Below are 27092 nucleotides of genomic sequence, written 5' to 3' on the forward strand. Positions count from 1 at the left end.
GATTTTTCTGTAAATCTAAAACTATACTAAAATAAAAACTTATTTAAAAATAAAACTGAAGGTATCGAGTGAGGGAAAAAAGCAAACTCAGAATAGTCACACATGCTAGGATTAGCAGAAAAGGACATTAAAAGTTTTTGTAACTGTATACCATACATTCAAAAGGTTGAATCGAGACATGGAAGATATAAAAAATACCCAAACTGAATTTGCAGAGATAAAAACTACCTGTCTGAGATAAAAAATACACTAGATGGAATTAATAGCAGATAAGCACTGAAGAAAAGATTAATGAATTTACAAACGCAGCAAGTGTAATTATCCAAAATAAAACACAGAAAGAAAAATATATCCTGAGGTTAATTCCATTACTAGGCAGCTACTAACTAAAGGCTCTTCGAGAAAGACTCTCCCAAGCCACTGTCTCCCTGGGTAGTATCTATGTTAGAGAAACAGTATCTATGTTAGAGAAAACTACTGTATCAGGTTAAAATGATTAAATTGTCTTAACATGTCTGGATCTTATCTTTTCATGAAAACATTTTTTATTAACTTTTTCTTTTAACAAGGAGAACTGCTCTGAAGATTTTTCCCATGAGAACTGGAGATTAATCTTTGATTTTTCTCCTTTTATCCTTCCCATAGCAGCTGTATATTTTGAGGCTGACCACTTGGCTATAAGCAAAATATCCCTAAGTAAACACACATACTTTAGAATGAATGAGCATTTCGGGTATGATCACAGATTTCAATGTCAAACTAACTGGGCTGAGAAGGCCGCCAGGGTCCCTGTAGCTCAGGGCTCAGGTTTTATCTAGGATTCACACACCCTGTAAACATTTTGTCTGCAGCAGTTTGAAGTGACAGTACTTCCTGCTCTAAGAAACTAATGTCTAAACAGGTAAATGCCATCGGATTGTCTGACAGGAGCTGGAGGAAAAAAATTTTGCCATTTTGAATGGGTGTGTGTTTGCTACCACACGAAACGTATGTTTGTATTATTGCTTATGTGAAATTATCCACAATTGTTACCACAATTGTTAAAAAGGTAGAGCCCATGTTTGCCAAGAAAATAAATTTTTCTCTCCAAGAAAAAAATAAATAAATAAATAACTTTAAAAAACTAAAACTACAACATTGGGACAACTTCAAGTGAGTTAATGTGTGTAATGAAGCCCCCAAAGAAAAGAAAGGGGATAGAAAAACTATCTGAAGGATAGCCAAAAACTTCCAAATTCTATGAAGACTATAAACCCACAAAGCTCAACAACCCCAGATATAAGAAAGAAAAAAAAAAAAAGGTTTTTAATAAAATTCAAAGAAGTCATTGCCAGCCAAATCACACAACAAGTTTTGTTGCAAGAAACATGTTGGTGTTTTTTTGGTTTTTTTTGGAGACAGAGTCTTGCTCCCCAGGTAGGGTGTACTAGCTCACTGCAACCTCCAACTCCTGGGCTCAAGCAATCCTTCTGCCTCAGCCTCCCGAGTAGCTGAGACTACAGGTGCACACCATCAGGCCCGGCTAATTTTTCTACTTTTAGTAGAGATGGAGTCTGGCTCTTGCTCAGGCTGGTCTCAAACTCCTGAGCTCGAGTGATCCTCCCACCTCAGGCTCCCAGAGTGCCAGGATTATAGGCGTGAGACACTATGCCCGGCCACACTACAAGAAATGTTAAAGGAAGCCTTTCAGAGAGAGGTAAAATGATAAATGGGAAAACGGATCTACACAAAGAAATGAAGAACACCCAAAATGGTAATAACCTGAGTAAACAGATGTTTTTTCTTATTTAAACCTGTTTTTTAAGAAGGTATTTAAAAATAATAACATTGTATTCTGGGGTTTATAATTTATAACATAAACATATGACAATAAATATAAAGTCCAGGAGGGGAGATATGAGAGCATACTATTATAAGGTTCTTAATCTATACTTGAAATAACATAATATCACTTGAAGGTAGACTGTGACACGTTAAAGATGTACACTATAAACACTGAAATAAAAAAATATTGAAATAATTATACCTTATAAACCAACAAAGAAAAAATAAAATCTTAAATAAATACTCAATCCTCCCCCAAAAAAGGCAGAAAAGAGATGAAAAAGGGAACAAAGAACAGATGGAATAAATAGAAAACATACAGGAAGACTTGGTCTAACCATATAAATAATCTCATTAGATATAAATGGTCCAAACATCTAAATAAAAACCAGAGATTGTCAGACTGAATAAAAAAGCAAGACTGAACCATATGCTGCTTACATGAAGTGCATTTTAAATATAAAGGCACAAATAGGTTAAAAGTAGATGGACACTATTTGGGAGGCTGAAGCAGGAGGATTGCTTGAGCCCTGGGGTTTGAGGCTGCAGTCAGCCATGACTGCGCCATTGCACTCCAGCCTGGGTGACAAAACGAGACCCTGTCTCAAATAAAAAAAACGGTAAAAGGATGGAAAAGATGATACCATACAAACATTAATCAAAAAAAGCTGGAATGCCTGTATTATCACCCAACAAAGTAGATTTCAGAGCAAAGGATATCATCACCAGGGATAAAAATGATCATTTCATAATGATAACGGTGTATTGAACACATAAAACAACCCTAAATGTTTATGTACCTGATTAATAGAGCATGAAATACATGTAGTAAAACTGGTAAAATTACAAAGAAAAACAGACAAATCCACAATTATAGTCAGCAATTTTACTACTATTCTTTCAATAATTGATAACACAAGTAGACTCCCAATTAGCAAGGATACAGAACTGAAAAACACTATCAATCAACTTGACCAGATTGACATTTATAGAACACTCCACCCAACAAAAGAATACACATCTTCTGAAGTACACACAGAACATTTACCAAAAGAGAGCATATTGTGCACCACAGAACAAACCTTGATACATTTAAAAGGATTTAAGTAATTCAAAATGTTTTCTGAGTCAGGCACAGTGGCACCTGTTCTCCCAGCTATTCAGAACGCTAAAGCAGAAGGATTGCTTGAGCTCAGTAGTTTACCCTGGGCAACACAGCAAGACCCCATCTCTTAAAGAAAAAATACACGCGTTTTCAGAGCAAGACGAAATCAAATTAAACGTCAATAACAGCAAGATCTCTGGAAAGTCCCAAAATTTTGGAAATTAAATAAACTTAAAACAATAACTCATATATCAAAGAAAAAATAAAAAGGGAAATTAGAAAACATTTTGAACTGAATAAAAATGAAACAGAACATAGCAGAATTTATGGGATGCCACTAAAGCAGAACTTGGGAAATTCATAATCACTAAGCACCTACGTTAGAAAATAAGAAAGGTTTCAAATAAATAACCTTGGCTTCTACCTTAAGAATCTAGAAAAAGAATAAAGCAAATTAAACTCAAAAGAAGGAAAGGAGGGGAAATAATAAATATCAAAGCAGAAACCAAAGAAATAAAAAACAATTACAATAGAGAAAAGCAATGAAACAAAAAGACGGTTCTTTGTGAAGATCAATAAAATTGATAAACCTCTGGCCAGATGATCAGGAAAAAAGAGAAAACACAAATTACCAGTAACAGGTCTGAAAGTGATGACATTACTAGAGATGCTAACGATAGTAAAAGGATAATAAGGAACATTATAAAAAAACATTATACCAATAAATTAAACAATGAAACAAATTTCATGAAAGACACAAACTACTAAAGTTCATTTCAAAAGAAACAGATAACCTAAATAGCCTTATGTTAATTAAAGACACTGAAATTATAACTTAAAACTTTCTCACAAAAAAATTCAAGGCCCAGATGGCTTCATTGGTTAATTCTATCAAAACATAAAGAAGAAATAACAATACCAATTCTATAAAAACTTGTCTAAAATATTTAAGAGGAGGAAATAATTCTCTGCTTATTGAACGATGACGGCATTCTCTTGTAACAAATCAGACAAAGGCATCATAACCAAAGAAAACTACAAATCAATATCCCTTCTGAACACAGATGCAAAAATCCTAAACAAAATTTAGCAATTCAAAACCAAAAATATATAAAAAAGATAATGCATCATAACTTAGTGTGGTTCATTCCAGGAATGTAGGATTGGTTTATTATTTAAAAAATAAATCCATGTACCTCACTATATAAACAAACTAAAAAATAAAAACTATATGATAATCCCAAAGCCAGAGAACTGTAAGAAATCTCTGTATGTAATGACTGCATCTAAACCCCTGCACCAAGATGCCTGAACACCACCAGTATAGTTTCTAACACCTCAAGCCTGTATCCCTAGGATGATGACTCCGATCCCCTTAAAATACTGCCTGGGAAAACTCAAGGCTGCCAAAAGCTTTACTGTTTGTTAAAGCCAACACTTGAAGATAGAGAGCCCCTGTCTCCCAGTCTCTGTGGGAGAGAGCCCAACTTTGATAAGCTCCAATTAGCAAATCCAAATGGCCTGATCGCACTGACCAAACCCCTTCCCACTTTTTGTAAGTTTCCACTTCCCTTATCCCCGGCTCTCTACTCCCTCCTTTTCCCTTTAAAATGTCCACTCACTTCTGAACAAATAGGTGAATTCAGTTCACACTGGACTCTCTTCCCTACTGAATAAAATCTACTGCTTTAACTACTGTACAGCTTAATCTTTGACAAGACACAGATAAAGCATTTAACAAACCCCACCATCCATGCCTGATCAAAACTCTCAGCAAACTAGGAACAGAAGGGAACGTCCTCAACTTGATAAAGGGTATCAACAAAAAACATATAGCTAACATCATATTTAATGTTGAAAGAATGAATGATTTTCTCCTAAGGTCAGGAATAATACAAGAATGTCTGTTCTCATCACTTTTATTCAATATAGTAATGGAGGTTTTCCACCAGGGCAAGAAGAGGGGAAGGTGGAGGAGGCAGAGTTGGAGGCAAAGGCAGGTGGACATCTAGATAGAAAAGGACAGTGTAAAACCATCTTTACTCACAGATGACATGATGACCTAAGCAGAAAATTCAGTGGAATTAACAAAAAGCTACCAGAACTAATAAGTGAGTTTGGCAAAACTGCAGGGCACAAGACCAATACACAAAAATCAATTTTATTTCTATTTAGTGGCAAGAAACAGGAAATTAAAATTTTAAAAAGATATCATTTATTACAGCATCAAAAATATAAAATACTTAGGGATAAATCTGACAAAAGATGTATAAGAAATCTTTACACTGAAATCTACAAACAATGCTGTAATTAAATAAGAGTTAAAGAGGAGATATACCTTATTCATCAGTGAAGACTCAATCAATCCTGATAATATTGTGAAAATGTCAATTCTTCCCCAAATGGAACTATAGATTCAATACCCAATAAAAATCCCAGTGGGCTTTTTTTAAGAAATTGATAATCTGATACTTAAATGCATATGGAAATGCAAAAAAAAGCTAAAATAGGCAAAACAAGTTTGAAAATGAAGAATCTGATTTTCAAGACTATTATAAAGCTAGAGTATTCAGGACAATGTAGTACTGGTGTAAAGATAGGCAAATAATAAATACACACATATATGCACAACTGACTTAAGGTGAGGCAATGGAGAAAAGAGTCTATTCAGTGTCTGGGACAACTGACTATTCATAAACAAAAAACACAGTACACAAAAATTAACTTAAAATAGATCGTAGACATACATGTAAAACCAAAGCTATAAAACTTTTAGGAGAAAACAAAGGGGTAACATCTGTAACTTTAGATTAGGCAAAGATTTCCTAATAGACACCAAAAGTACAATGCATAAAATAAAAAAGTGGATAAATCTGATGTCACCAAAATAAAGACAATTAAAGAGACAAAGTCTTCCTCTGTCACCCAGGCTGGAGTGCAAGTAAGTGGCATGATCATAGCTCACTGCAGCCTCTAACTTCTGGGCTCAAGTCTCAGTCTCCCTAGCAGTTGGCACTACAGACACCCACCACCATGCCCAGCTAATTTTTTTATTTTTTGTAGAGACAGGTCTCACTATGTTGCTCAAGCTGATCTAGTGGTCTAGAACTCCTAGCCTCAAGCAGTCCTCCCCCTCAGCCTCCTAAAGTGCTAGCATTACAGGGATGAGCCACCATGCCTCATCAGATATGGTCATAATCTTGATGGTTTCATACATGTATACATTTGTCAGAACTTTTCAAATTGAATACTTTATGTACACACTATTTATTGTACATTAATTAATACCCCAGTAGAGCTGTTTAAAAGCAAAACGAAAAAAATCTCAAAAAATGTAAAAGGAGCTATTGAACCACAAGACAAAGAGCAAGTCAAAGAGAAATTAATCAAAAAGCAATCAGGATGGCAAAAGATCAAGTAAGAACCTCCTTAGACATAGGAGAAGCAAAAATTAGCAGTGCTAAATGAGCAAAATAGGACAATTTAGAAATGGCCAGTCCCAAAGGACCCAAATACAGAACTAACGGATCCATTAGCCAAGAGAATACAGAGATTTAACTTCTAGCAGCAATCTCCAAGAGAACTAGAGTACAGAGTTCAGCATTAAAGGAAGAAGAAAAGGTTTCAGAATTTAAAGAAAACTAAAAGGCTTGAAAATCAACCACAAGAACCAAAGAAAGCCACTAACAATACAAAGACGTTAATAACTCTTTAAAACTGTAAGAAAAATGAAAATATTCCCCAAGAAAACTAGAATTAAAGAATGTATTTCTTTTGAAATACAACTAACCACCAAATCAGGTTACTAAGTGCAGACTAGAGTCTAGGGAACAATGGATAAATACCTATAAAACTCAAGGGAGCTAGGATGACGCCATGGCACTCTAGCCTGGGCAACACAGTGAGACTCTGTCTCAAAAAAAAAAAAAAAAAAAACCTCTTCAATTAAAAAAAGGCCCAACGCGGTGGCTCACGCCTATAATCCTAGCACTCTGGGAGGCCAAGGCGGGCAGATTGTTTGAGCTTGGAAGTTCGACACCAGCCTGAGCAAGAGCAAGACCCCGTCTCTACTAAAAAAAATAGAAAGAAATTAGATGGACAACTAAAAATATATAGAAAAAATTAGCCGGGCATGGTGGTGTATGCCTGTAGTCCCAGCTACTCGGGAGGCTGAGGCAGGAGGATCCCTTGAGTCCAGGAGTTTGAGATTGCTGTGAGCTAGGCTGATGCCACGCCACTCTAGCCAGGACAACAGAGTGAGACTCTGTCTCAAAAAAAAAAAAAAAAAACAACAAGAAGAAAGAAAAAAAAAAACCTCTTCAAGAAACATTTACCTAATTCATAAGTGACAGCAACAGAAACCTTTCTATAGATTACAAAACATCCCTCTTTATTTCCACAGTGGGATGACCCCACACTACTGAAACTGCACTCATTCATTCATTCATCAACTACATTAACTACTGTGTAAAATCATTAACTCTCTGTAGAACTACAGATACGGGCTCCTAGGATGGGTGCTATAGAGGATAATGCATTTGACAAGCATAGGTGAAACTGTGTCAAAGTTAACAGATGGATTCTTTGATTCTGGGTAAAATGCAAGGGCACTCTCTTCTCACAGGATCCAGAAGGAATAACACTGTTACTAATGTAACTAATGTAACAAACTGTCTTACGCTATCCCAGAGGTAGTGGGATAAATGTCACCTCTGCAGTTCTGAGAACCGTGGATGATGATGAAAGGAGGGGGCCTCTGTGTAACTTCTCTTTCTCTCCTGTCTTCGTCCCCCAAGCACAAGGGGGATCAGACATCATACTAAAAGATTCTGAGTTGAACCTGTGCCATGGAAACTTGATAAAGAAAAATGGGCTTCTCTGGACAAAACTTACCTTTCAAACCAATCTTGATACCATATTTCAGGCCCTAGAAACTTACTAACACGACCACCATTTTCGGCACTGCCAGCTGCTGCCAAAGCTCTCATGGGGCCTGCAAGCTCCCTTCTTAGCTGCTCTTCCAAGACTGTCAGCTCACCTTGGCGCCACAATGTTCTGAACTGTCAAGCTGCCACCGGGCATTCAAACTACTCCCCATACTAAGGTGGGACAGAATAGTTTCTCTTTCTTCCCAATATCCACCAAAATCCCAATCCTATAAATACAGTTGGTTAATTCTATTCATTTAAACCTTAAAAATCCCATCAAATAGATCAATTCAGTAAGTATTTATTGAATACCTACCTACTTACAACGAATCTACAGTAGGGTGTGTCTCAACAAGAACCTTCCTTCCTGGCCTAAAATGTTGGGTATCTTCCTTTTTCTCTATTCCAAACAAGTCTGGGTAGCTTCCTCATATACTGCTATGGACCAAATGTTTGTGTTCCCCTCAAAATTCATATATAAGAACCCTAATCCACTATGTGATGGTATTCGGAGGTAATCAGGACCCAGCAGTGGAGCCCTCATAATGGGGTAGCACTTCTGTACTTGGAGTCACTAGAGAGTTTGCTTCCTTTCTCTCCCTCACCATGTGAGGACACAGCAAGACAGCAGCTGTTTGTAAGTCAGGAAGTGGGCCCTCACCAGAATCCAAACACACTGGCCCTGATCTCAGATGTCCAGCCTCCAGAACAGCAAAAAATAAATGTTTTTTGTTTAAACCACCCAGTCTATGGTATTTTGTTACAGCAACTGGAGCAGACTAAGATGTACATCAAGAAATTCTCACCATGTGGTATACAAATTCAACACTACAACGAATAGGTTAACTGTAGCCTCAACTTGGTTTAGGCAAACACCTTAGGCTAAGGTTCTCTGTAGTTATATTTAGAATTCCATTTGGGCTAAGAAGGGTTATAAGAAAAGACTATTAATTTAAACGAATCTTTCGTTGATAGAATATGGAAAAGATATTTTGGACTATTCTCCCATCCCCAGCAAGTTGAGGAAAAACTAAAATACGGAAAACAATACTGCCTCCACAATCATCTACCCCACCACTCCCCACAGTTCGCATTTCAATCGATGCTGGCCACACTTCTCCTAAAGCTCAGTAAAACAGAACAGGTCTATGGTGACTACACAAATATGAATAACTTAAAAAACAAAAAGGAAACCACAAACTAAGAACATGGAGACCTCTTTTAATTTATATGGAACTTTTCATTTTCTATAGTCCATGTACTTTAGGAACTATGTTTAAAAAAATTCTTTATGGAATAATGGAAGGAACAGTGTGCCATCAACTACAATGATTCCAATTCAAATGAGACTTGTTAATTCTTGATTAAGGATTTGTATAGACTTGGACAAAGATTATCTATAACACAGGAATGCTACAAGAACTAATGAGCAAATGTTTGTAAAGCACATTGTAAACGCAAGGAACAAAGCAGAGAGTCATTCCTGACTCCTCCCTGTCCCTCCCCACATGCAATGATCAAGCCCAGTGAATAATAAACCAAATATCTCTCCATCTCCACTACCCTATCCTAGACGAAGTCACCATCACCTTTTCTGTAAGCCAAGGATCTGCAGGGACTGACTCGTGGGCCAAATCCGGCCTGCCACCTGTTTTTATAAACAAAATTTTACTGGAACACAGTCATGTCCATACATTTATATACTGTCTGTGGATGTTTCCACACAACAATAGTGGCGCTGAATAGCTGTGATTGCCCGGCCCACAAAGTCTAAAACATTATCTGGCGCTTTATAGAAAGTTTGCCAAACTTGAAGTAATGAAGTTATTAAATAATCCGCTAGTCTCCCTTCCACTCATGCAATTCACTCCCCAAACTGCTAGCCTGAGTAAAAGTTTCAAGAACAAAAATCTGGTTATTCATTCATTCTTGTACAGAGATAAATCCAAACTCCTTAAGGTAGCTTCCTGCTAATTCTTCCAACCTCCTATCTTGCCACCAACCAATCAAACCTTCCCGTTCGAGTTATTCTACCTTAAGCTCTTTGAACTCACCTTGCTCTAACCTTTGGGCCTTCTGCATGCAGTATTTGCCCCACTTGGGACCTACCTTTTTCCTTCCTCCTAACTAACTGTAGGTCACCATCTGGTTCTCTATGTAAATGGCATTTTCTCCAGGAAGACTTTCTTGACCCCTTGGGCGAGGATTAGGTGTTCCTGAACTTCTTTCATCACTGACTTTATTATACCATAATGCACATTTAATTGTCAAGCCAGGTCGCAAGCCATAAGAGTGCAGAGATAATAGGCTCTGCAGTGTCAACTATGATACCCTCTGCACCAGGCAGAGCACTCACAAATTTCTGTTCAAATGAATTTATTCTTTGCATCATTTTCTGAGACTCCAAAGAATTTTGTCTCACTGGTTTATCAGATATAATCAGGCAGACTTAACCAATTAAGATAAATAAGTCATTTATAAGCAGAATAGTTTACACTAAAATCTGAAAACCTAGAAATCTACCAAAACACAATTTCTTCTGAGTACAACTATTTGTGTGCTTATTAGTATGTTATCTGGGAAAACCCTTATCTTTAGAGCTTAAGTATTGTTCTAGATCATATTTAATAAAAATGTAATAAAAATAAATGAAGCTTAAAAAGTATTTTCCCATTACCTGTTCTTCCCTCTCCTTTTCTTTGGTCTTACTTCTGTAGACTCTAGCAGAGGTAGCATCCTGGGATGGAATGGCAGAGATCTGATGCAGTGGCATATTCATCCCAGCCTCCTATCCGGTCGTCTTCACGGAAGAAAGTCTCCACTGGTGGGGTCATTTTGGGCCATGGGTTTCAAGCTGAGAGAAAGTGAAGACAGAATAAACATAACTGTGCTAAAACACTTCAAATTTCCAAATGTGAGATTAGCATTTTATATTTATATTCATATTTATATTTAAATGAGTTACAATGAATGTCTAGGGAAAAATTGTAATTTCTCTCTCCTCTCTTGGGAGCACCCGAAAGAGGCTGATGGATCAGGTACACATATAATCAGAGATTAATTTTCCACTGGCTACTTAGATTTAAAACACAGCAGCATTAACACTTGTTGTAAGAATATTTTTCACGTGGGTATGGTGGCTCACACCTGTAATCCTAGCACTTTGGGAGGCCGAGACAGGAGGACAGGACTGCTTAAGGCCAGGAGTTCGAGACCAGCCTGAACAACACAGCGAGACCCTTTCTCTACAAAAAATTTTAAAAATTAGCCAGAAGTGTGGTCGCGCACACCTGTAGTCCCGGCTACTCAGAAAGCTGAACCAGGAGGATGGATTAAGCCCAGGAGTTCAAGACTGGAGTGAGTTATAACTGGGCCACTGCACTCTAGCCTGGGTGACAGAGTGAGATCCTGTCTCCAAAAGAAAAAAACAGTATTTTTGAAGTTAAACTTTTTTTCCATGATGAAACATTCATCCTGATACAAGCAGTGATTTTCCCTTAAAACTGCTGCCCTTGAGTCCACATAATGGTAACATCAGAGGTTAAGCAGTCTAAATTAAATTCAAGATGATCCATGTTTAACCTTCCAAAAGTCTACACTCTCTCCACCAGTTGCTGACAAACTTCCTATAAAGGGTAAGATAGATATGTTAGGCATTGTTGGCCAGATCTGTTCCAGCTATTCAACTCTGCCATTGTAGCATGAAAACATACATAAATAGCATATAAACGAATGAGAGTAGTTATGTTCCAATAAAACTTTACCTACAAAAAAACATGTGGCAGGCTAGATTTAGCCTACAGGTCTGTAGTTTGCCAAACACTGTTCTAACAGATTTCCTAGGGAAGATGTGGATCTTCGTGGACATTCCTGAGAACCATGAAAAGACTGCCCTTAGGTAAAATAATAATGTCTATATAAACTGTCTTGCAACAATTCCAGACACCCTGCATAGGCTAAAGGTAACTCCATCCTATATGCTAATCCACTATGTTGACTTATGATTAACCCTAGTTCCCAGAATGACTTTAAGATTTCTACTTTATCTACTTAGGTCAAAACAACCATGATGTTACCCTAATTCATGCCCTTAAGCAAATTCCCACATGCTCTCTCTGAAGCAAGTATATATACTCTTTCCCTGTGGTGTAAGCCCTGGGGGAAGTAATAATGCAGATGGAAATCCACCTGTCTTGCCACTGCCCAACACCAAGTTTCTGTCCATAAGTTCCCCAATAAAACACCCTCACAGTAAAAATACTGACAAACTGGATTTGTCTGCCTCATTCTTTGGTTTCTCCACTCCTTCTGCATTTGGGGGTTACTTTGTATATACAGCTGCTTCACAAAACACACCCCTGCCCTTTTTCTGGGTTTCTCCTACATTCTCCCAAAGTGCATAGTAACTGAATTGTGTGTTCTTTCTCTTTCTCTCTCCCCACTGCCTCCACTGAAATCAAACTCTGTATACAAAACCAATTAAATATAAATTATCCATAAAGTTTAATGGAGTAATGTTTCATTTTTTTCAAATTTTAACTGAGTATGGAAGCCTTAAACCAAAAGAATGAATCTCTAATTTGAGGGTTTTCACTTATCAACTGACTGGGGTTGATATTGGGGTGAGGCAGTAGGCAGGCAGGGTAAACAACAGAGCCTGACGATCCTATGGCCACATTTGACAAGCAGTCATTTATTCCACCTCTCCCAAAACTCTACTCTAGACCAAAGGCAGGTGTTTATGAGGCTGGTCCCATCTCTGATAGTATCACTAACCAAGCAGAAGAGCACCAAGACTCACAAAACGGATTCCTTCACACAATTCTCAAATCAACAAGTAATAGGAAGGAACAAAAAACTGTAAGGGAACAATATATACAAGAAGATTAGCTAAAATAATATTGTTTTGAAAAGTCTAATTTTGCAAGTGAGTGATTACTGATAACCTCCAAAAAAAAAGATCCCCAGGGAAACAGAATACATGATGCTAATGTCTAAATATTATACATCACCTACTCTAAATCAAGTCTTTGATGAGGCTGGCGCAAGACGGAGCTCTACCGTGGCCAAGAAATGGGCTGATTGTTTGTATTCAAGCATATCCAGCAAGACAAGAGACACTGCTGAGTTGCTTTACATTTTCTGGGAGATCATTATAGTCAGTGGTGAGCAGTTTTTTCATCACTAATGCATTAAAGTACTCTGTCACAAATGACAAACTCCATTTGGCCTCTTGGAATACTTAGTCAAACTGACCATGCCCAGAGCCCCACTACCTATCATGCCAATAGCTACCTGTGGTGCTTCTGATACCATCATCATTACTACATCATTGGTACATGCTCATGATAAACCTGGGAAGGGCTATTTATGCCAGAGAAACACAAACAGAAGAGAGTTTTAAATTATTTGCTAAGTTTAAAGGGACATCCCTCCTCAGAGCCACTTAAGCTCCTCTTCTGAGATGCGACCCCACTTCTAGGCAATAGACTTTAAGTCTGCATGAAGCAATCCTTCTCCTAGTTAGGATAAAAATAAGTTTACAGACAAACCACAAAAAGGACTGTGCCATTTTTTGTGAATGGTTATATGAAAAGAACAAAGCAGATATTACTTATAATATTTTCTTTACATAATTTCCAGAGAGCTGTTTTATAATAATTCAATTCATCTTTAATTAAGAGCAAGTTAAATCTCTGTACTCCGCCTAACAATCCAGGAATGAGGACTTTAATTCCACTAATGCTAACTTGGAAAATACAGCATACCCAATATGAACATTTATGTCTAGAAGAACTGGATTGCCAAAGCTGATTTAAGAAATTAGAGGCCGGGCACGGTGGCTCACGCCTGTAATCCTAGCTCTCTGGGAGGCCGAGGCGGGCGGATTGTTTGAGCTCAGGAGTTCAAAACCAGCCCGAGCAAGAGCGAGACCCCGTCTCTACTAAAAACAGAAAGAAATTAATCGGACTACTAAAAATATATAGAAAAAATTAGTCGGGCATGGTGGCGCATTCCTGTAGTCCCAGCTACTCGGGAGGCTGAGGCAGGAGGATCGCTTGAGCCCAGGAGTTTGAGGTTGCTGTGAGCGAGGATGACGCCACGGCACTCTAGCCCGGGCAACACAGTGAGACTCTGTCTCAAAAAAAAAAAAAAAAAAGAAATTAGAAATGGATCTGTCACATTTATGGATCAGAAGACGACCTAATATTTTCCTCTGATGTCAATTCTCCCCAAATTGATCTAAAGAGTCACAGCAACCCCTATCAAGAAACTGAGCTGTCTTCTTTGCAGAAACCTGACAAGGTGATCCTAAAATTCATACAGAAATTCAAGGAACTCAAAATTGCTAAAAACAACCTTGAAAAAGAACAATAAACTACAAGACGTACTTACTACTAAGGAACACTCCGGATTGCAAAACTTAAACTTACTACAAAGGAACAGTAATCAAGACAGTGTGGTACTGGAATAAGGATAGATAAAAAGACCAATAGAACAAAATTTAGAGTACAGAAAATACCCCCATGTATCCACGGTCAACTGATTTTCAACAAGGATGTCAAGATGATCCCTTGCGGAAAGAGTAGTCCTTCCAACAAATGATGCTGGGACAACTGGATAAACACATGCAAAAGAATGAATTTGGATCCCTTTCTCACACAAAGAAAAAAGAGACAGATTAGACATCATAAAATTAAAACTTCTGTGTTTCAAAAGACATCATCAAGAAAGTGAAAAGACAGCCTACAGAAGAAAATTTTTGCAAATCATGTATCTAATAAGGGGCTTGTAGCTAGAATATACAAAGAACTCTCATAACTCACTAATATAAAGACAAATAACCCAATGAAAAATAGATTACTCAACATCATTAGCCATCATGGAAATACAAATCGGAACTATTAATTATGTTCATAGTTAAAGACAAATAATAAGTGCTGGCAAGGACATGGTGAAACTGAAACCCTTATACAACACTACTGGTGGGAATGTATGCAGCTGTTTTGGAAAGCACTCTGGTTTTTCCTCAAAATGTTAAATATGTTACCGTATGATCCAGCAATTTCACTCCTAGGGCGTACACCCAAGAGAAATGAAAACATTTCCTCACAAAAAAACTTGTCCATGAATGTTCATAGTGTATTATTCATAACAGCCAAAAAGTGGAAATAATCCAAATGTCCATCAACTGATAAACAGATAAATGAAATGTGGTATATCCATTCAATAGATTCAAATTCAGCAATAAAAAGAAATGAAGTGCTGATACATGCCACAATATGGATGAAACTTAAAAGAAATTATGCTAGGTGAAAGAAACCAGTTACAAAGGACTATATATTATATTACAAATGACCATACAATAACATTTATATGAAATGTCTAAATGGTAAGTTACAGATAAATCTAAAGACAAAAAGTAGAATAGTGGTTGCAAAGGGCTGGGGTGGGAATGGGTAAATGGGAGAGGCTGGTGGCTTAAAGGGCTTCTTTTTAGTGTAATGAAAAATGTTCTAAAACTGACCATGGTGATGGTTGCAGAACTTTTTAGAATATAAAAAGCCATAGAATTATATACTTTAAATCAGTTAACCGTAATGGATGTAAACTATAGCTCAAAAAAACCTGTTTTAAAAATATATATGGAATTCACTAAAGTGGACTAAGAAAATTTTATTTTTTCCTTTGCGCTATTGCTAACGCAATTTATCCAGATGACATGTTAGGGTCACTGTTATCCTATCTCACCCTTCCAGTTTTAAGAAGGCAACAGAAAAAGTACAAAATCAGCAATCAGAAACCTAAGTTCAAGTCCTGATCCTAACTGTGTGATGCTGGGCAAACTGATGAATTTCTAAACTCTTGTTTCTTAGTCTGTAAAAAGAGAAGGGTAATAATCCATACTAAGTTCAAAGGGTTACTGTGAGGATCAAGTAAGACTGTGTGTATGTACACAAACGTAGGGGCTCTTAACATCGGCACATCTGCCAGCAGGCCTTTCCAGGCATCTGCGGTGGTTCCTCTCACATCACAAAGGTCTGTTTGTTTGCTTTGTCTTTCCAGTACTATTTTATGTCCCCCTATGCCTCAGGCTAACACAAGATTTATACAACTGGGACCTCAAATTCCTTCTCACATTTAATCACAACCTCCAAACAACTTGATTCTGAGAGGAAGCGAGGCTGATGATACTATCCCCATAAAGGGAGTGGGTAGGAAGGCCCGATCCTGCAGACAACCAGTGTGGTTAGCAATCAAACTATTCTATGTGCTTTCCAGATGGTCAAGGTAAATGAAGGATTCTGCCCATTTTAACAACAGTGATGTGGACAAATACAGATGACAAAGTGGGGAGCCAGAAGAAGACAAAGATGCCAGTCGCAGCATCCCTGAGAAACAGGCACCCCAGGAGCAGGCCGCAGGCCTCCCTGCACCCTTGTTCGCAGGGTGCCAGGCTCCAGCAGCACCTTGCTCCTACCCCCCCGTGAATTGTTGTATCTGAACTTCCCGACTGGCATTGTTAAAATAAACAACTTTAGGTTAAGTCTGCCTTTATCAGAAGTACATTTCCTATAAAAAATGAGAAGCCGTGCACAACGGCTGGCAGAAACAGAAAGAGAAAAAGCAGTAAGAGGGGTGAGGAGGCCAGTTGTAGATACCAGCACTGAGTCATCAAGGCCAGACCTGAAGCAGTGGATAGAGAAGGAGAGACCAACTGAAAAGGAGGACTAACATAACCTAATGAGAGGTCTACACCAGGCCTGGTTTCTGGCTATATATGCACAAGACAGGCATACACAAAGGTGCAGGGGTGAAGGGTGATCTCAGTGTGGACAACTGAGCCTCACATGCCTTTGAGAAGTCCAAGACATGTTCACGATGCAGACTGGAGTCACCAGCATATCATCACACCTGAACATAGAGGAATAGAATTCATTTTCCAAGAAAAACCTGTAGAATCAGTTATTTATGTCATTACACACTACAAGTAAATGATAAAATACAACATCAATAAAGAATTTTAAAACCTTTTAGAAAGCAGCAAGGGAGAATCCCTAACATTAAAAAATATCTATTGCAAAAAAAGAAAAATCCATCTCAAACCAAAATTTAACATACATGGCAAAATTCTTAGAGACATTCTAATCAAATTAAAAAACAAGCGTATTATCATTGCTATTTTTTAATGTATGGCTAGATTTTTCTGCTAATGTAATAAAACTTAAAAGGAAGCCTGGGCAATACAACAAGACCCACCTCCCCCATCTCTGCCAGAAAAATTTAAAAGTTGGGGGTGGGGTGCCATGCAGCTGTAGTCCTGGCTAAACAGGAGATTGAGGCAGGAGGATCACTTGAGCCCAGGAGTTTGAGGCTATATATTCACCCAGTCACTGCCACTAGCCTGGGTGACAGAGTGAGACCCTATCTTAAAAGTAAATAAATTCCAGCCTGAGCAAGAACGAGACCCTGTCTCTACAAAAAATAGAAAAATTAGCTGGGCGTGGTAGTGCACACCTGTAGTCCCAGCTACTCAGGAAACTGAGGCAGGAGGATGGCTCAAATCCAGGAGTCTGAGGTTGCAGTGGGCTATGATGATGCCACTGCACTGTAGCCCGGCTAGAATGAGAGAAAGCCAGAACCTGTCTCAAAAATAAAATAAAATTTCAAAAAAGACACCAAGGATAAAGAAAAACCCTAAAAAGAAAAATCTGCCATCTGGGAGAGGGTGGATGATAGGTGTTACATTGCAAAGGGATATAAATCAAAATTATCAAATTAACTGCCATGTCAGTTGTATTTAACTCAGGATCATTCTGAGCCTGGGGCCTCGTGAAGCACATGTAACTCACATCTCTTCACCTTGGGAACCTCGAGAACTATGTTTCAAGTTGCGTATAAGTCACGCACAGAAGACAATAAAAATAACAAATTTTTCATTAAATTAGAAAGGATTGTTGTTTTCAAAGTTTTTATTCTATTTTCATAATAAAACACCATGGCCCCAAGGAAAAAAATTTTTTTTCTAGTGTGGTAGTCAGTATGTTAATTTAGACCTCTTTATAGCACCAAGTGGGTCCAAAGGACAGAGGCACAATGTCTTCAAAATTCTCTGAACATGGAACTCCATCCAGCCAAACTATCAAACATATGAGAAAGGGAAATAATGGTATGTTGGGGCATGAGAGAAGTCAGAAAATAAATTTCCCTTGCACCTTTTTAAAGGAAACTCCTGAAAGATATTCTCTAGAGCTAAATAAAAGACTTAAGGAAGAAAAAAACACAGAATACAGAAAATGGTCATTGTAACTTTGGACAGCCACAGAGCAAAGGCTACACAGCACTCTAGAGAATCCCAGTACAGAATGAGTAGGCACATGGAATACTTCCAGGGGCAATTCTCCAGAACAAAAGAAGTCTCAACAGGCAAGATGGAGGGATGGATACCAAAGAAGAACTAAGGATATGTATAATAAAAAGCATGCAAGTGAAAATATAAAGCAATTATTAACAATAAAAAAAACTACAGAAGAAAATAATCATTTGGCTCTAAAATGAACAGTAGGAATCTCAATACTGATAATGGTGTAAACATTATAATGATATAAGCAATACTGATATAACCAATTGAGGAGGATGGGGAGAAGGGAGGTGGTGTCCAAAGAAAGTTAACAGACAATATCTAATATTTATAAGACAAGAAACAGGAGCATATCATCTGAAAACACAGAAGCAACTATCAGGAGAAATAACTAAGGTTATTTATATGTAGCTGCCTCTGGGGAGCAGGACAAAGATTGTGGAGGAGGAGAGCAAAGGATTACTGTTTTTCATTACAGGACACTGGGCGCTACAACCTCCTCATCATAGTTCTAAAATTCAGAAAACTACCGAAACAAAAACAAAAAACCCTAGCCTTTCTTTACTTACTTAACAGTAAGACCTGACCTTGTATGATCTTCTTTGGGGCCAAAACCTGACCTGAACTGATACAAAGCTACTCATAGACTCTACTTATGCTACTTAGTATAAATATTATACTTCAATGTAGAAGTAATATTAATTTTGATTAAGGGGTATCACCCCCAGGCCTCAGTATAGATATTTGATAATATATAGTATATGTAGCAGATTACCTTTATAAAAACCTGAAAATTTCTGAATTTCAAAATATTTCTGACCCAAGGGTTATTTTGTTGTTTGTTTTTTAATTCTTAGCCTTTGGCTAAAGATGATTTATTTATTTTTTCTTTTTTATTTCAGCATATTATGGGAGTACAAATGTTCAGGTTACGTATAATGTCCTTGCCGCCCTCAGTCTGAACTTCAAGCGTGTCCATCCCCCAGACTGTGCGCATCACACTAATTATGTATGTATAGTCCCATCCCCTCCTCCCCACTCCAACCGCCTGACGCCTGATGAATGTTATTCCTATGTGTGCACTTAAGTGTTAAAACCAATTTGACGGTGAGTACATGTGGTGTTTATTTTTCTATTCTTGGGATACTTCACTTAGATGGGTTCCAGCTCTATCCAGGAAAATACAAGAGGTGCTATATCACCACTATTTCTTACAGCTGAATAGTACTCCATGGTATACATACACCACATTTTATTTATTGAGTAAGAGAGTCTGGGCTTACATTCATTTTTCAAAAAATATGTACAAATATTACTTTTATTTTTAAATTTTAAAGATATTTCAAAGAAATAAATGGAGAGATAAAGATAAGATTATATTTTCAGGGACCACTTCTACAGTTTGTTACTACAGAAGTTTCTCTGAACATGCAGAGAAAAAAACAAAAAATAAATGGAGAGAAAGTATAAAGAGAATAACAGGAGACTAATGTGACCTTAAATGGATCAACACCTACTCCACATATTATCCAAAAATGACATTATACCTGGATCACTACTGAGGTGATGAAAAGGAGATTCTCTTCTCTAATTAAAAAAAAATTTCGTTTAAAGGGAGAACACTTCACTCCTCATTCATATCCTGATACAGTTCCATCTATCCTGCTCTTCTAGAGTTGTCTACATTCACCTTCAACATTTCTTCATTTTCCACATACATTTCAACTACCTGCAACTGGCTTCAGTACAGTAAGGTCAACAAAGCTCTCCATGTTGTTAAGTGTAAAGGATGTTTTCCAGCCTTCACGTTACTTTACTTAACACTTTTACTCTCTTCCTAGTCTTAAAATATTCTCCTCTTTGGCTTACGTGACACAAAATTGTCCTAGTTTTCCTCCTACCTCTCCCTCACCTTTGCAGACGTGTCTCCTGTAGCATGACATTAAATGTTAAGATTCCTCAAAGCTCCATTTTACTCTCTCCAATTCTCATTATGTGCTCCCTTTAACTTTGGCTTCAATGACCATCTTTGTCGGTATTATTGGAAAAGAAAATATTGATAGTTGGTCTTCATCAAATTTAAAACTTTTGCACTTTAAAAAATATCATTAATACAACTGAAGACAAGCCACAGACAGGGAAAAAAAATACCTGACAATTGTGTATCCGATAAAATACTTGTATCCAGAATATACCTCTGCCTGCAGGCTACTCCGTCCCCTCACGATCTAATTAACTCAACCATCTGGCCACACTCAGGGAGGAAACTCCTCCGCATTCACAGGTCTTTAAAACAGCATCAACAAAGAACCTGTATTTCATTAATAGTTATCACAGTTGGAATTTTTATACTTATTGAATTCTTTAATTAATGACTTTCTCCCCTACTGAGCTGTAAGCTCACCAAGGCAGAGATCATATCTGGTTTTACTCACCTTTGTATCTCTCTCCCTCTCTCTCTCTCTAGCCCAATGCCTATCACGTAGGATCTAGTCAATAAATGCTGGTTGGATCAATTCCCCTGAGACAGCAGCCAGACAGGCTAAGAATTTTACTTACAACTCGAACTATTAACCAACACTATTCGCCGTCTCAAATGCTGATCAAGTGCCCTAGTGGAAATTAAGAAAACACTAACAAATACTCAGTATTTTTCAATCTGGTACAATTTATTTCAATTGGGTAGAAACCTCTGATCTTTAAATATCTGGAGCAGGCCAGGCGCGGTGGCTCACGCCTGTAATCGTAGCACTCTGGGAGGCCGAGGCGGGTGGACTGCTCAAGGTCAGGAGTTCGAGACCAGCCTGAGCAAGAGCGAGACCCCATCTCTACTACAAAATAGAAAGAAATGATCTGGACAACTAAAAATATATATATATAAAAATTAACCGGACATGGTGGCGCATGCCTGTAGTCCCAGCTACTTGGGAGGCTGAGGCAGGAGGATCGCTTGAGCCCAGGAGTTTGAGGTTGCTGTGAGCTAGGCTGACGCCACGGCACTCTAGCCCGGGCAACAGAGTGAGACTCTGTCTCAAAAAAAAAAAAAAAAAAAAAAGTATAGTATCTTTAAGAACAATTCCAAAAGGTAACAAATATAAGTTCTTAAGAATTACTGAAAAATAAGCACTTTAAAAACAAAGGAAAATTTAAGTTACAAGTTAACAGATGAGAAGTTACAGATGAGAAATGTCAATCTTTGGGTCAAAAACCTAATGCTGGATAGGTAGCAAGTTATGCAAGCCACATTTACACACAAACAGAGGCTCGAAACCAGCTACTGAAACCGCCCTTTATAAAGTTAATAAAAGGCTGTAAGGACCTTCTCTTCCCAGTTCTTCCCGGAGTCAGGAAAAGCTGGGTTGAGAGGGCGAAAAAATAAAAAAAAATAAAAGGCTGTAAGGTAAGAACAGCAGTAGCGGCCTGAACTCTACAAAGGTATAGGCATAGTTAAAATATATATATATAACCAGCCACCGTTTCCTAACTTGCTTTCTTATAATTGTTTACTACTCAGGAGTCACACAGCTGATGGTCTTAAACATTCCTAGCTTTCTTCATTGCTCCCACAGATAACATCGCCCTTGAGAGACCTAAGGCTAGTCTTTGAGACATCTTCCGGATCCTGCATTCCTGTAGACCAAGTGACCCAACCAGACCAGTGGCCCATACCAAGGAACCAACTCAACTGGTCTTATAAAGTGGAGCTGACTTAGCACAAGAAGACAATTTTTGCTTCCCAATCCTATGAGTTCTTCCCCAGCCAATCAGCAGATCCAATTCTCTAAACCTTTGCCCACCAAACTATCTTTAAAAACTATTCAAGACAATCTGAGAACTTCCTCCCATCTCCTTGCATGGCACCTGAGATATTAAACTCTTTCTCTGCTGTAACCCCTGCTGTGTCAGTGTATTTGGCTTCCTCTTGAGCAGGGGGCAATGAACCTGGTAAGGCTGCAATACTACGGCACTAACACTGTCACCCCAAGGCATTATTCCCTTCACTCAGGGAAGAAGATTTCCCCCTTCCCCATGAAATCTGGGCCACTGTCTGACCCTCACTAAACCACTGGATAGCAAGGTACAAACCTTAAGGTATAAAGATTACCCTGTTCCTGCCCTTTATTGAAATGAAGACCTAAATTAAACTTCAAAGTTCTGAGAAATTTCAGGGAACATGACAGGAACATCCATACGCCACTCACTAAAAAACAGTCTGAAACAAAGTTTTGCTATTTGGGCTTGGTCTGTTACACTATTAACTTAAAGATCAATGAGCTCATTTAAAAATATCAAAATGAATTAAAATTTTTAAATGCAATAAGAATAAAGCAGGAACTACCTGAAAAAATACATATGCAACTACCAAGAGCGAAGAACTCATAAAACATACAAACATATCCCAGACTAAGCAGTCATCTCACGACTGCATTCAACAAAAGCTTACCACCGCTAGCCTGCCCCATAGCAATGATAGCAAGATCCCTGGTAAGGAGTCAAATTAACATTTACCTAATATCAGGTACATTCAGCAGACTTTTAGTTAAATATGCCTATGCAGGCCTACAAAAAAAATAATGACTTAGCTATAAATTTGGTACAACAACCTAGCATAATATAATATGTATGGAAAATGATCCCTGATAACCTTCTATTACTACAGTTCTAAGTAAACCTTGGTAGTAGATGAACCCTTCCTCAATCCCTCCTTTTTCAAAATCACTGTCATACATTATTCTTCAGAAACACAGCTCCTAGCCTGAGTCTGCACAGGGGCCACTCCAGGAAAGATACAGAGATTTTGCGCGTGACTGGGGATACTGGCAGGGTCAGGCCAGTTAAGGGTCTGTTTACAAAAGGGACCTAGAAATCTCCAGGTGGAAGGAGAGATTGGAAGGAGACACTCATGCTAAAGCAAGAGTACAGGTTTAATTTCAAAAAGCCACAGAGCGTGAGAACAGAGTAGTGGTTTGGAGGACAACATGGTATCCATCACTCACACTACCCCACATAAAGCAAGGGAGCTATATATTGAGTTAAAGACACCTCTCAAAAAAGCTCTGTAGAACAATAAAATTTCAAGGAATCAGCAGCACAGGAAGCAGCAGCTGTTAGCCACAGGTCTGACAGCAGCATGGGTGATAGTGACCATTCCGGTGGCCACAGCCACAATAGTTGCTGCCTGTCAACATAAGGATATTTGCACTGACAATAGTGGCTGCACTTCCAGTGCTGGGACAGAGGTGGTGGCTCGCAGTTCTGCCTCCAGCACCAGAAGGCTGTATGCGTATGTATTATGTGTGTGTAAAAATACATATATGGGCTGGGCGCCGTGGCTCACGCCCGTAATCCTAGCACTCGGGGAGGCCGAGGCGGGGGGATCGCTCAAGGTCAGGAGTTCGAGACCAGTCTGAGCAAGAGCGAGACCTCGTCTCTACTAAAAATAGAAAGAAATTTGGCCGGGCAACTGAAAATATAAAAAATTAGCCAGGCATAGTGGCGCATGCCTGTAGTCCCAGCTACTTGGGAGGCTGAGGCAGGAGGATCGCTTGAGCCCAGGAGTTTGAGGTTGCTTATAAGATAAGGCTGAAGCCACGGCACTCTAGCCAGGGCAACAGAGTGAGACTCTGTCTCAAAAAAAAAAAAAAAAATACATATATGTATGTGTGTGTAACACCCAACTATTGACAGCACAGCTGGAAAGCACTCAGGGAGAAAATGCAGGTAGAATCACAAGGGAAGTTTCACTTTTTTTATATTAACTGATCTTTTTACAATTACATAGTACCACAAATAAAAATTCAATTTTAAGGAAATAAAAATATACATAAGTAGAACATACTGAGGCCTAAAGGGAGAAATAATGTAGTTAAAATCATTAAAATTTAATACAGAATTATAATAAAGTCCTATTTGTGTACTGACAATTCTTGCTTTTCTAAAATCAAATAAATATTCCAAGTAAATGTATCTTTAAAAAAGAAAAGGTATGGTTTAAAATGGAATAATTTGTGGCAATTTCAATTATTGAGGAAAAATATAAATTTTAGGACGGGAATGAGTAACTGTAGCCTTGGCCTACTCATCTGGAAATAGGAAGTTAGTGAACATACCATGAACTTTACAGGCCATTAGAGGCAGGACAACATAAAGGCACAAGATTCAGCCAGGGGACCTGGTCTGAGACCTGGGTTTGCCAACACTGCTAGTGAGGCTGTGCGACACACATTCACACAGAGAGCTTACCGCACAGCAGGCTAGTTCTACACACTTTACATACACTAACCAAATCGCTCCTCACAGCCCTATGCGGTGGATCCCACTATTATCTCCACTTACCCGTGGGGAAACTGATACACAGAGAAGTGGGCTGGCATACTCAGGGTCCCTCAGCTGCCGAGGGCCAGACCAGATGGCCAGCAGCAAGACTCGCCCAAATCAGCAAGCTGTGAAGACTGGTCTGGGTCTTTCTTACTGTCCTCATTCAGCGGGGCTCCTCATGTCCCTCTGCCTGAATTCCAACTTAGGGCTCTTAGAAAGAACAAATGCCATAACAAACGTAAAAATTGCTTTGCAAACTATACAGGGGTATACAGATGACAGTTAAATGTCTACCATTCACAAACATCCTATGTTTTTTTTATTTGACTTTATATTATATAACACAATATAAGGAATTTTTTAAAAATATAATGGTCCCTAAAGCGATTTCTTATATTCCTGATTCATACACATAAGAATTTGTTTTCATTTAATTGAAGATAATCTGGCTAGGTGTGGTGGCTCACGCCTATAATCCTAGCACTCTGGGAGGCTGAGGCAGGAGGATTGCTTGAGATCAGGAGTTCAAGACCAGTCTGAGCAAGAGCGAGACCTCGTCTCTACTAAAAATAGAAAGAAATTTGGCCAGGCAACTGAAAATATAAAAAATTAGCCAGGCGCAGTAGCGCACACCTGTAGTCCCAGCTACTTGGGAGGCTGGGGCAGGAGGATCGCTTGAGCCCAGGAATTTGAGGTTGTTGTGAGCTAAGCTGATGCCACGGCACTCTACAGGGCAACAGAGCAAGACTCTGTCTCTATTTCAACAAAGATAAATATTAAATCTTTGCAATTAAAAATCTTCATAAATATGACTGGAAACCTACATTTCCTTCTTGGTGAGAATCCCAGAAACAAAGAAATTCCTGGTGTGCATTAGAGTCAACAGTTTTCACACAAGAATAAACAGCATAAAAAATTTCTAATTCACCAAACTTATTTCTGAATCAGGATCATTTGTTTTCTAGGTGAGAGGCTTTTATATCCTTCATGACTCCAGAAAGAATTTTAAACAGCTTAGAAGCATACCCGATGGACATGCCATCATGGCACCCAGCCCAGGGAGGGGTCTCAGCAGTTAGGTTTGCTCACAGGATCCTTCCTCCCCCCAACACATAGACAGGTATCTGCATCTGCCCCAAGGACAGCCAATCCACTGATCACAATACTTTAGTTAATTGATCAATATATAACCTTATTTTATGTGTGCTTCTGTGCCCAAGTCTACTCAACATTATAGTACATAAAAGGTCCTAGCCAGTGTACTATGGCAAGGAAAAGCAATATAAGGCATAAAGACTGGAAAGGAAGATGCAACTTTCTTTTCACAGGCTATGTAATTGTTAACAAAAGAAAATCCTGGGAAATCTAAGTCAGTCCACTCACATTCATCTAAGTAAATTTGCAAAGTTGCAGGATAAGAGAGATCAATATACAAAACTCAATTGTATTTCTATCTACTACCAACAAAAAGAAAATAAAATTTGAAAAAGTTTTCTTAATATAAAAACATAGACTATTTAGGAATAAACTTAACAAAAGACATGCAAGTCCCATATACGGAAAACTACAAAACACTACTGATATTGCTGAACCAGGTTCAGTTGCCCACCACCAGAGAACCAAACACAGGAGGTGAGTGTTGGTGAAGGAAAGGTGATTTACTCAAGTGCTGGCAGCCTGATGCGGTGGTAGACTATTGTCTCAAAACCATCTCATCTTTCTCTGCTTCCTGAGCAACTTATGAAGGGAAAGGGTAAAGGGGGTTGGCGGCAGAAAGCAAGCTTTTGATGGTTATTGGCTAACAATAGGCAGTCTGGCGGATCTTGTCATCAGCAGTCTGTGGCTGGCCTATTCCCCATTCCAACTGCTTTTCCTCAGGTTGTTTTCTAATCCTGTACCAGCAGCTGTGTAAGCAAGCAGCAGGTTAATTCTAAACTATTAAGACAGAACCAGCCAAAAGCATACAGGAAGCAAAATGGCTTCCCTTTAGCTAGCCTAGTGTTACAGTCTTGGATGGCCCTTGGGGTGCACTTACACTGACAGAAATTAAATACCTAAATAAACAGATACATATACTGTGTTTGTAATTCAGAAGATTCAGTATTGTAAAGATGTTGATTCTGCCCACATCACAATTCCAACCATATTCCCACCAGGCATTTTTATAGAAATTGGCTATTTAATTCTAAAATTTATACAGAAATACAAAGGACCTAGAATAGCCAAAATAATCTTGAAAAAGAATAAAATTAAATGACTTACACTATATGACTTCGAGACTTCTTACAAGTAAGAGTATTGCATTAGCGTAAGGATAGACAAATAGATCAAGGGAACAGCGAGAGTCCAGAAATAGACTCACACTTACATAGCCCACTGATTTTCAAAAGAGGGACCAAAGCAATTCAACAGAGAACAGAAAAGCCTTTTCAACAAATGGTGTTGGATCAACTGAATATCCATATAGAAAAAAGATGAACTTCAACTCCTATCTCACACATATTAATAAATAAAAAATAATTTGACATTGATCATAGATCTACACCTAAACGCC

The 27092-nt window shown here is 38.4% G+C and overlaps 1 protein-coding gene across 3 annotated transcripts in view; it reads right to left on the bottom strand.

The window, feature by feature from the left end:
- The window catches only part of MARCH8 (membrane-associated ring finger (C3HC4) 8, E3 ubiquitin protein ligase), a 140650-nt gene that overhangs the window by 85379 nt on the left and 28179 nt on the right, over positions 1 to 27092 (bottom strand). For 2 of the 3 annotated variants that reach the window (XM_012658411.1, XM_012658409.1), the window contains exon 3: positions 10535 to 10711. In XM_012658411.1, coding sequence (XP_012513865.1) covers positions 10535 to 10636 — 102 coding nt within the window. In that variant the 5' untranslated portion in view covers positions 10637 to 10711. Of the gene's footprint in view, positions 1 to 10534; positions 10712 to 12978; positions 13164 to 27092 lie in introns of those variants that run through there. The other variant, XM_012658410.1, reaches the window with a different exon arrangement.

The sequence above is a fragment of the Propithecus coquereli genome, unplaced genomic scaffold (assembly GCF_000956105.1).
Source record: "Propithecus coquereli isolate 6110/MARCELLA unplaced genomic scaffold, Pcoq_1.0 Scaffold585, whole genome shotgun sequence".
Lineage (NCBI taxonomy): Eukaryota > Metazoa > Chordata > Mammalia > Primates > Indriidae > Propithecus > Propithecus coquereli.